Source organism: Elephantulus edwardii, unplaced genomic scaffold, assembly GCF_000299155.1.
Source record: "Elephantulus edwardii isolate Elephantulus edwardi_28Jun2011 unplaced genomic scaffold, EleEdw1.0 scaffold00201, whole genome shotgun sequence".
Classification (NCBI taxonomy): domain Eukaryota; kingdom Metazoa; phylum Chordata; class Mammalia; order Macroscelidea; family Macroscelididae; genus Elephantulus; species Elephantulus edwardii.
Window position 1 is genome coordinate 4,456,977 of NW_006399951.1, and position 11,837 is coordinate 4,468,813.

The 11,837-nt window shown below is 42.2% G+C and overlaps 1 protein-coding gene across 1 annotated transcript; it reads left to right on the plus strand.

Moving 5' to 3' along the window:
- Positions 1-267: 267 nt before the first annotated feature.
- LOC102871295 (60S ribosomal protein L32-like) lies at positions 268-657 on the plus strand. The gene has a single exon (XM_006897137.1). The coding sequence runs from the start codon at positions 268-270 to the stop codon at positions 655-657; it is 390 nt and encodes a 129-aa protein (XP_006897199.1).
- Positions 658-11,837: the final 11,180 nt, after the last annotated feature.

Here is an 11,837-nt window from a genome sequence, read left to right on the forward strand (position 1 = left end):
TTGGTCTAGATAGGCTTTGTATGAACATAATTAAGTGTTCTGGGATTTCTATTCTTCTCAATGTTCATAACTTGCTATGATCCACACACTTAATTGCCTTGAATAGTCAATAAAACACATATAGACATTCTTCTGGTATTTTGTGCTTCCAATCAAGATCCATCTGACATCAGTAATGATATCCGTGGCACCACAACCTCTTTAAAACTAGCTTGATCTCTCCTTCCGTGCTTTCTACGGAGTTGGCTGTCAGCTGCCACTGGCATAATGGCTGCCCTCAGACCCCTGGTGAAGCCAAAGATCGTCAAAAAGAGGACCAAGAAATTCATCCGCCACCAGTCAGACTGTTACGTCAAAATTAAGCGTAATTGGCACAAGTCCAGAGGCACCGACAACAGGGTTCGGAGAAGATTTAAGGGCCAGATCTTGACGCCCAACATTGGTTACGGGAGCAATAAGAAGACAAAGCACATGCTGCCCAGTGGCTTCCGCAAATTCCTACTGGAGGTGCTGCTGATGTGCGACAAATCTTACTGTGCTGAGATTGCGCACAATGTTTCCTCCAAGAACCTCAAAGCCATTGTAGGAAGAGCAGCCCGGCTGGCCATTAGAGTCACCAATCCCAATGCCAGACTGCGCAGCGAAGAAAAGGAATAGAAAGCTTGTTTGCACATTTTATTTGTGCTAAATAAACCATAAAAACTACAAAAAAAAAAAAAACTAGCTTGAACTTCTGGTGGTCCTCTGTCAATGGCAAGTTCTAGGCGTTTTTGTATCATCTTCCACAATGTTTTGCTTGCATGTGATATTAATGATACTGTTCAATAATTTCCACACTCTGCTGGATCACTTTTCTTAAGAATGGCAATAAATCTCTGACAGTTGCCCAGGGAGCTAGTTTACAGACTGGTGAGTGTAAACAGGGCTATTAGTTGAAATATGTCAATTGGTATTCCATCAACTCCTTATTTTTTTGCTAACTCCTTCAGTGCAGCTTGAATTTATTTATCCATTCCTACTGGCTTTTGATTATATGCTACTTCCTGAAATATCTCCATGTCAACCAATTAGTTTTGGTACAGTAGCTGTTTGTATTCCTTCCGTTTTCCTTTGATGCTTCTTGGGTCATCCAAGATTTTGCATCTCTCAATATTACAACTTGAGATTTGAAATTGTTCTTTAAGTTCTCTTTTCCCCCTTTTTTATTAACGATTTTCTTAATGCAACATATATATATTACAGCATATTCCTTCCATTTAATTTTCCCCCCATTCATTCATTGTTGCACATTATCCTCCCTGCCCACTCCCCATGCTAGTTCATTTTTTTCTTTGAAGAAAAAAAAAATTCTTTCATTGTTATACAATCCACTGCCCCCGAGTCCACAGCCCATTTCTTTTTCTGTAATCTTGTCATGAAAATAATATCTATCTTTAAGTTCTTTTAGCTTGAGAAATGTCAAGCAAGTTCTTCCCTTTTTATTGGCCAACTTCAGCTCTCTGTACATTCTGTTATATGTCTTTACTTTGTCTCCTTGAGCTGCTCTTTGAATGTTTCTGTTCATCTCCTTTACTTCTGCATCTCTTCCCTTTGTTTTGACTTCTCGATGCTCTAGTGTGATTTTCACCCTCTTCTGACATCCATTTTGGTTTTCTCTTTCTCTTTGGTCTGTAATGACCTTTTTCCCTCTTCATGTATGCTATCTTTGATGTTATCCCATAACTCATCTAGTCTTCAATCAATGGAGTTCAGTGCCCCAAACCTGTCCTTGAGATGATTTACACTCAGGTGGAATTAGACTCAATGTTGTATTTTGGTTCTTGTGACCTTGCTTTCATTTTCTTCAGCTTCAAATTGAACTTGCACATGAGCAATTGATGTTCTGTTCTACAGTCAGCACCTAGCCTGGTTTTGCCTGCTGATATTGAGTTTCTCTAATAATTCTTTCCACAATCTGATCCTGTGCAGTCCATCCGATGAGGTCCATGTGTATAGTGGTCCTTTGTGTTTCTTATCAAAAAGGTATTTACATTGAATACATCATTGAGCATAGAAAATGCAATCATTTTATGTCCAGCTTCATTTCTGTCATTCTGATATCAAGTCCATGTTTTCCAATTACCATTCCTTCTTCATTGGTTCCAACTTTTACTTTCCAGTCATCAAGTGTTATTAATGCATCTTTATCACATGCTTGGTCAATTTTGGAAAAAGTGATTATTGTGGTTGTTATGTGCCATCTAGTCAACCACAACTTACAGTGACCCTACCAACAATAGATCTGAAACCTGTCCTTCCCTGAGCCAATCTCACTCTCTATGACACACTTGCCACCATTTCCACAGTCACTGGGTCAATCCATCTCATCCAGGGTCTTCCTCTCTTGCACTGACCCTCCTCCACCCTTCAAATCATGATGTCTTTCTCCAAGGTCTGGTCCCTCCTGGCAACATTCCCAAAGCATGTGAGATGGAGTTCCAAAACCCTTGCCTCCAAGGAGCAACCTGATTTTACTCTCTCTAGCATAGACCTGTTTGTTCTCTTGGCAGTCCAGGTCAATATTCTCCACCAGCACCACAATTCAAAGACCTCAATTCTTCTTCTGGCATCCTTAGTCATTGTCTCTCTCTCAAATGCATAGTGAGAAATTGAGAAGACCATGGATTGTATTAAATGCACCTTAGTCTCTAGACTGACATCATTGCTCTAGAGAGGTCTCTAAGAGCAGACTCTCCCAAAGCAATCTGTCTTTTGATATCCTGACTGCTGGTGCCAAGAGTGTTGATTGTAGATCTGAGCAAGATGAAATTGTTAACAATCTCAATCACTTTTTCCACCGATCATGATTCTGCCAATAGGCCCAGTGGTAAGAATCTTTGTTTTCTTGATGTTGAGCTTCAACTCCTGTTGAAGCCGGCAGTCTGTGACCTTCTGCAGCAAACACTTCAAGTTCTCTGTTTTGGCGAGCACGGTTGTATCATAACACAGGATGCTGATGAGTCTCCCTCCAATCCTGATGCCACATTCCTCCATAAAATCCAGCCTCCAGAATGATCTGTTCTGCATATAGAATGCAAAGGTACTGAGACAGGATACATCCCTGACACACTCCTTTCTTGATTTTGAACCATGTGGTGTTTCCTTGTTCTGTTCTGACAACTGCTTCCTGGTCTAAGCATAGGTGGTGGTGGTGGTGGTGGTTGTAACAGATGAGGTGGGAGAGAAGGGAGAAATGAAAAAACAGTCACTGAGAACTCAGCAGTTGCCACCCCAGTGGCCTTCTCAGGATCCAGACGGTCACCAGGGGCTGTGAAGGGAGAGGGAAGGGGAATGCAAAACAAAAAAGAGGACTGAAGGCGGAGGAAAAGAGGGAGGAGTCTGGAAAGGCTGGAAGCTCTCAGCTGAGAGACATGGCTGCCGCAGCCACCACCTGGCTCCTCCTCAGTGCTCCATCTACTGCTGGCACTCCGCAGCCTCTGCAGCCAAACTTAACATAGGTTTTGCATAAGCACAATCAAGTGTTCAGGGAGTCCCATTCTTCTCAAGGTTAGCCACAATTTCTTGTGATCCACATGAGTGGAACTTGCTATGATCCACACACTTAATTGCCTTGAACAGTCAATAAAACACATATAGACATTCTTCTGGTACTCTCTGCTTTCAGGCAAGATCTATATGACATATCCCTAATGCCACCACCTCTTCTAAACCCAGTTTGTATTTCTGGTAATTCACTGTTGATGTACTATTCCAGTAGTTTTTGGATAATCTTCAGCAAAATTTTGCTTGCATGTGGTATCAGTGATTATTCGATAATTTCCACACTCTGTTGGATCACCCTTCTTGGAAAGGGAATAAATACGGATCTCTTGCAGTCAGTTGGCCAGGTAGCTGTCCTCCAGATTTCTTTTCATAAACCTGATGATCATGTCCAGAGCTGCATCTGTTTGTTAAAACATTTCCGGTGGTGTCTCATGAATCCCTGGGGTCTTGTATTTTGCCAATTCCTTCAGAGAAGCTTGAATTTCCTCCTTCATAACCATTGCTTCTTGATCATATACGATTTCATGAAATTCTTCCCTGTCAGCAAATTCTTTTTGGCACAGTGACTTTGTGTATTCATTTCGTCTTCTTTTGATGCTTCCTGGATCATTCAATTGGAAGAAATCATCTCCCAATTGGAAATAAAAAATTGGCAGAAACCTTCGATGTCCTATTTGGCTTGAGCTATGGGTACGTATATTTGAAAGGAGTTCTATCAACAGGTCTTGCTTGTACATACATGGACAATGTCCTATCACTCACAGCACTGTGTACTTCAGGATAGATCTTGAAATGGTCTTTTTAACAATGACTGCAATGTCATTATTCCTCAATTTTTGTCCTTCTAATCAACTTGTTCCCTGCCTTCTTAAAAAGATATTGTAAATGGGGATGGGGGGGGGGAGGGGTTTGTGCGGGGAGAAGGGTGCAACAATGAATGAATGGAATCCCAAAATCTCTGTAGATGTACATTGAAATGAAAAATAAACAACCTAAATTAAAAAAAAAAGATATTGTGAAGTTCTGATCTTTGTAGTTCACATGCTACCCTCAGTCTCTAGTCTGTAGGCCACAATTATCTTGTATACACATTTTTCTCACGTGGTTAAGAATGAAGCATTTCTAAATTAATGACACAGGCAATGAAGTAAGCACTTAGACCCTTGTCTGGCGCATACCAAACTCCATAAACAGCTGTTCTTTTGATTACACGTCCACTATTTTTCTATCCCAGCAGCAGCTCGAGCTTTGAGAGACCCAACTCCAATTTGGGGGACACTCGCTGGAGACTCCAGCAGGCTAGAAATCTCCATCCTGGGCCCCGAGCTCCCACTCACCAGATCTCTGCTCCCATTGATGATCCCCCAGAAGCCCTGGGGAGAGAAAAGGCTAGATCGGGGTGCCCTTACCTTTCTCAGTGTGGAAAGCTACTGCCAGCCTCCACACAGCTGCCTTGATTTGTTTCCATGTTAATTCTGTTTTAATTGAGTAGATCCCCATCAGTTACTTTTTTGGCAGCATCTTACAGGCATCTTTGGAGCAAGCAACAAAAGCATTCTTTCTGTAGCCAATGGGGGAGCCAGGGCCGAGTCACTTCAAAGGGAATGCAGAGCAGCAGCAATGTCCCCATGATTGTCCTCCCCTGCATTTCTGTCCACCATTGTCCCTCAATCGCCCTGAATAAGCAGGCACAAAGGCCACACGTTCAAAGTAGGCTCTGTCAGAGTCCAGCCTATGTCTCTGGTCTGCTTTCTTCATCCTCACCATTGCTTCCAGCCAGGGGAGGGAACTGGCCTTGAAGAGCTTTGGGTTCAGTATTTCATTTGGGGGGGGTATTTTTTGTCCCTCCTCTGCTGTGTCTCTCTTTCTCTTTCCCTCCCTCCCTCCCTCTGTTTCTCCCTCCTTCTCTCTCTTTTTCTCTTAGCCTCCCTCCTTCTCTCTCTCCCTCCCTCTCTCTCATTCTCTCTCCCTCCCTCTGTCTCTCCCTCCCTCCCTTTTTCTCTCTCCCTCCCTCCATCTCTCTTTTTCTCTCTCTCCCTCCTTCCCTCTCTCTCTGTCTAATTCATTTGCTTTTTATTCTTTCTCTCCTGTCCTTCATCATATTCTCTCTCTGTCTCTCTCTCCCCTCTAGTTCTCTGTCTTTCTCTCCTTTGTCTCTGTTTCCTCCATACTTTTCCCCATCTAAACTGATCATTATATTTTGAATCAGCATTGTATTTGCAATCTTGACCCTTCAAGTATTCTGTAGAATAAACCAACCCAGGTTGCAGATACATTACAGAACTGCCAAGTTTTTCTCTTAAGTTTTTTTAAAAAAGTGAGGGTGGCAAAGCTATTCACTTCACAAAGAGAAACAGTACTCACCAGCCACATTCACAGTACAATACTAATTCCCCTAAGGTTAGACAATGTCTTCTCCATGCTTGCACAGTTACTGGTACTAATTACAACACCAATCATACTTCTCTTTTACTGGGTTCAAAATCCGTTGCAATGGTCACACAGACCTCACAGGACCATACTCACCGTTAGAGGTTTTACTAGAGAAGTTAAAAGGTTACAATTCAGGTTGTTTCTGTTGTTGTTGTTAAGGCCGTTGAGTCGTAGATGACTCATATCGACCGTATGAATGAAAGACCTGAGCACTGTTCATAGAGTTTCTAGAGGCAAGCCATTTCAGAAGTGGATGCCACTCCTGCTGCCAAGCTTGTTTTAATCGGGAAGCTCCACCAAACACTGTCGACCCTGGGCAACCATTATCGCATTTGGCACATCAGTGTCACAGTGTTTAGCACCACAGCAGCCACAAGTTACCTTTGTACAGAAATGCACAGACAAGTGCTATACCACGTAGAAGAATGTTTGACAAAAAAAAAAACAATTTAAACCAGGCCCAAGAGCTGTAGATTAAAATCACCCACCTTGGGCTTGGTATAATAACTTTCTGTTCACTAGGCCAACAGAGCTTTCTCAATTTAAGTTAGCAGCAGGATATAATTCCACAGACAGAACAGCTTCTCAAGTGAGTACCTGCCCTTGTTCTCTTAGTTCTGCCATTACAGCATCGCCCTTCCATACTCCAGCCAGTTTGACAAAGGCCCCTGGCTCTGGCACCATGAGGCAGCAGGGTCAAGTCAATTCTGCCTCATACCAGTCTCTGGTTCTCCGCTGCAGGCACCAGTGCTCTCAGGCAGGTCCCAGGCTGCCTGGTGAAGGAAGTGCTGACTTTGAAACACATGTGATACTTTTTTTCCCTCTGCTTCTACCTTGATAAGAATGAGATTCCCAATCCTATGCTGTTAAATTTGCTCATTTTCAATCTGGTGGGCAGACAAGACTGGCCAATCTCCTCATGGATAGGATATACACCTCACTTGTATATTCTTGCTCAGTCATGGAGTCAAAGTCATTTTGAACAATAAACCCATTACGCTTCAGGGTGGAAGCCTGAATGTGTCTGTTTGCCCCCCCCTCTTGTGAGCAGTGGAGTAGGCAGTGTTTAGGAACTCGTATCACGGGTGAGGTTATCTTCAGTGGGTCTGAAATATGTTGGCTCAATAAGAATTTAGAAATAGATTGTCCAACTTTGATTTTACAGATTGATCCACAAGAGGGAGTAACTTAGCTTAAGCCTCACCACCAGAATATGTAGGGTTGAATCGTGGGTTTTGACCCAGCCCGGTGCTCTTTTATTCCCTCATGCCCAGTGCAAGGCTTTAAGGCAGAGACACCTGGAAGCATTGATTACTCCTGAGCCATCAGCCCAGTCATCAAAAGCACAATGCTCCAAACTGCAGAGATTGTATTCACACCCTCTCAGCCCTCATTATTCAAGGATTCTGTACTAGGGAATTCACTGTGCACTGACAAATATTCTTAACCTCCAAATCAACAACAAGGTGCTTTCAAAATAATTCATGGACACATGCAGAGTGGTATAAATTTGGAGTCCCCCAATTCTCACGTCCTTAGCTGAAGAAGAACATGGTTCCTGTTTGGCTCTCATCCTGTGGATCAATGTCTTTTTTGAGAACTATCAATTATCTGTTTCCCCCATTTATATTGGTATAACAACCAGATAAAATCACTAGTATGTGGGAGGTCAACAAAAACCAGAGAGATCTTCAACGAGGGGGACTCACACAGTGGACTCAAGTGTGTCAGAGATGATGAGAATGGTGCAAGATGGAATAGGATTCAGATTTACAAAATCATTGCTCCTGCAAGCTTTATAGTACTCCACTGTGTGAAAGTATCGTAATTTCCCAATCCATTTGATTATGGCTGGACATTGGGCTGTTTTCATGTTCTTGCGATGATGAATGACACTGCTATGAACATTGGTGTACAGGTCTCCATTTGTGCCTCAGTTCTCATTTTGGGGGGGGGTATATTCTAAGCAGTAGAATAGCTGGATCATATGGAATTTCTATGTTCAGCTTTCTGAGGAAATGCCAAACTGCTTTCCGGAGTGGTTGTGTCATTTTACAATCCTACCAATGTATAATTATTATCTAACTTGGGAGGGACTGCTGAGTGAACTAACTCAGTCGCATAAGGATAAAGATTGTATAAAACCATTATTGTAGAATGAGTATAAGGATCCAGGAGGTGTGGGAGAGCCTGGAAGCAGAGAGATGTGGATGTTCAGGGGGAGGGGGGATTAATCATTGCATTGTACAATTTGATGGGTGGGTGAGGAGGGAAATTGAAAGAATTTGTTCAACTTTGTATTTTAATTTTGTAAATAAACTAGTAGAAAAATATAAAAAGAGAAGAAGGAAAAAAAAAGAGAGTTCCTATCTTGCCACATCCTCTCCAACATTTTTTATTTGCTGCTCTGTTAAACTTTACTGCTACTGGAGTGAGATGGTACCTCACTGTGGTTTTGATTTGCATCTCTCTGATTGCCTGGGATTTTGCGCATTTCTTTATGTGTCTGCTGGCTAGCCGAATATCTTCCTCTGTGAAAATCCTTTCCATGTCTTTTGCCCATTTTGTAATTGGATTATCATTTTTTTTTTTTTTTTTGTGGAGACTTTGTAGGATTCTGTTACTTTTGATATGAGACCCTTATCTGAAATAGAATTGCCAAATGTTTTTTCCCTATTGAGGTTTTCTTTTCACTCTGTTGGAAAAAGTTTTTGATGCACACAGGGGTTTAATCTTTAGAAGGTCCCACTCATCAATTTTATCCTCTCCAGCCAGATTGAGCATTTCTTGTTATATCTGGCAGTCCCTTTATACCATAGACTAGGCCATCTAAGCTTGATTCCAGTTTGTCTCTTATGACCTTTATGGTTTTGGGCTTTCCTCCCAGGTCTCTGACCACCTTGAGATGATCTGTGTGATGTGGATCCTGTTTCAGCTTTCTGCAGCTGTCAGTTCAGTTTTGCCAGCACCATTTGTTGAAGAGGTTATCATTTCCCCATTTAATAAGCTTTCTCTCCTTGTCAAATATCAGTTGACCATAGATAACTGGGTCCATATCTGGGTTCTCAATTCTGTCCCTTTGGTCTGTGGCTGTTACTATACCAGTACCATATTGTTTTGGTTACTACCACTGTGTTTTAAGGTCAGGGAGTGCTATGCCTCCCACTTCGTTTTTGTTTTTCAGAAGTGCTTTGCTTATTCCGGATCTCTTTCCTCTCCAAATCAACTTGACAATTTCCCTTTCAATCTCCTTGAAAAGTGAATTTGGTATCTCCATGAGGGTTGCGTTGAACACGTAGATTGCTTTTGGTAGGATTGTTATTTTCACAATACTGAGTCTTCCTTCCAATTAGTTAGGGCTCTTACTGTGCCTAGCAGAAATGTTCTGTAGTTTTCTTTGTACGGATCCTTTGTATCTCTAGTTAGGTTCACTCCCAAGGATCTCAATTTGTGGTTGGCTATTGTAAATGGTATTGCTTTCTTGGTTTCCTTCTCTGAGTTCTCTTTGCTACTGTAGAGGAATCCCACTGATTTTTGGATACTGATCTTGTATCCTGCCACTCTACTAAATTGGTCTACTAGCCCTAGTTCTTTTGTTGAGTATAGGACAGATCTTGAGAAATGTATTTTTGGATGATGAATGCAACACTATTCCTCTTCAATTTCTCAAGTAGACAAGTCTGATTCTAACTGACCAGTTTCAGTTCATTTCACCTCACTAATGCCTAAGATACTGATATTCATGTGTTCTATCTCACTTTTGAAAGGATCAATTTTCTTGTACATTCAACACTATTTGTATATTCAACTATTTGTGCATATTTGCCATTTCTCCCAAGTTTTCTACATGAAAATTTGCCACCTCTTCATATCCTACATCAGCAAATGAAGGTCCTTCTTTTCTTAAAGCTAACTCCACCCATACCAAGACGAGAGATTCCACTTAGCTCTCCCCTAGTCATGACCTGAGTGCCTTCCAACCAGAGGGCCACATCTTCTGGCACTGTGTCAAACGATGTTTCATTGCTACTCAGAGTGTTTTTAAAGTGGATGGCCAATTTGCTTCTGAGTTTTTCTTAATCCAGAAAACTCCACAGAAAACTGTCCACCACAGGTCATCCTGCTGGTATTTGAAATAGCCTAGCTCCCAGGATCAAAGTAACAAAGTAACATGAAAGTCACCGTAATACAACAGAGTGTGGTGGCCTATCACAGTATCTAACTCCAGAGGGCTGTGAGGATTAAAGAGACAATGCATACACTGCACTGGAATGGGTGAAAGGAAGGACAATCTGACAGGAATAGACTATTAGTAACCATGTGGATGACAACTGAGAGCCTTGCAAGGAGAAGTAGGAGCAGAGGAAGGAGGAAAGTGTGCATGAAAGAACGAATGAAACCAATTTCTGTGTAAACCTTCACTGACACTAAAAAGTAAAATATAATTAAAAAATAAATCTCATGAAGAATTAAAAAGGGGTAAGTCCATTTGCTGCACAGAGGTAACTCGGGGTTGCTGTGAAGCTGAGTACTGTGACACTGATGTGCCAAATGTGATCATGGTTACTCACGGAGGACAGTGCTTGGTGGAGCTTCCTGATTTAAACAAGCTTGGAAGCAGGAGTGGCATCCACTTCCAAAATAGGTTGCCTCCTGAACGTGAAGAAATGATGAAAATTATACAAGTGTTCCGGTCTTTCATTCATGGGGTTTTTATGAGGCGTCTATGACTCAATGGCACCTAACAACAACAACAACAACAACAATAGCTTATCCAGGAAGAAAGTGGGCCCTTGAGTGAGGAGACGGGCAGGTGGGTGGTTGGCCTGCTTCTTTTCAAACTCTTAGCCCCCTTACACACACAAGCCAAAAACAATATCTTCCCAAGAGACTCGCAGTTGCTAGCTTAGTTGGACCATGCATAAAACATCAGCCGGTCAAGTTTCCTCCTCTGAATGACTTTATTCAGAGCATGCAGAGGTGAAAGGTTTATGGAAGGGATCATCGGGCCTCCCTGGACTGACTGGAGCAGTTCTAGCTTCTTCCTGGGCCCTTAGTCTTCCCGTTCTGGTAAGGCCCTCACGCCATGGTTGGCTAGAAGCAGCTCTTGTCTCCCAATGTCTCCCAAGAGCAAGGGCAGAGGTGCCTGTCTCGTTCTGGACCCCTTCATGGATAAAGGCCCAAGTTTGAATCCTGCTTCTTCCATATTCTAGCTGTGTCTCCTTAGATAAGTTAACTGCTCTGTGCCTCTCTTAACTCATCTGGAAAAGACAGAATCTGCTGCACTGTGTTGTTTCAAGGATTATCACTGTTAGTTGTTGAGTTTATTTCAGTTTATGGTGACCCCTGTGTGCAGGTTAAAACGGTTCCATAGTATTATCAAGGCCATGACCTTTCACAAGCAGATCACCAGGCCTGTCTTCAGACTGTCAATCTTTTCGTTAGTAGTTCAAAGTTGTTGTTATGTGCTATTGAGTTGCTTGCAACTCACAGTGACCCTATGTACAACAGCTCTGAACACTACCCTGTCCTTGAGCCAGTCTTACTGACTCCAACACAGCTACCCCCATTTTCCAAGTTACTGTGTCAATTTATCTCATCCAGGGTCTTCCTCTCCTGCAGCCATTCCTCTATGCTTCCAAGCATGATGTTCTTCTCCAAGGACAAGTCAGTCCCTCCTAGCCACATGCCCAAAATATGTGAGACGAGTTTCAAAATCCTAGCCTCCAGGGAGAAACTTGGTTTCAATCTCTCCAAGAAAGACCTGTTTTTTCTCTTGATGATTCGTGGTTTGTTCAATATTCTTCTCGAGCACCACAAATTGAAGGCATAATTCTGTCATCATTAGTAATTCTCCATCT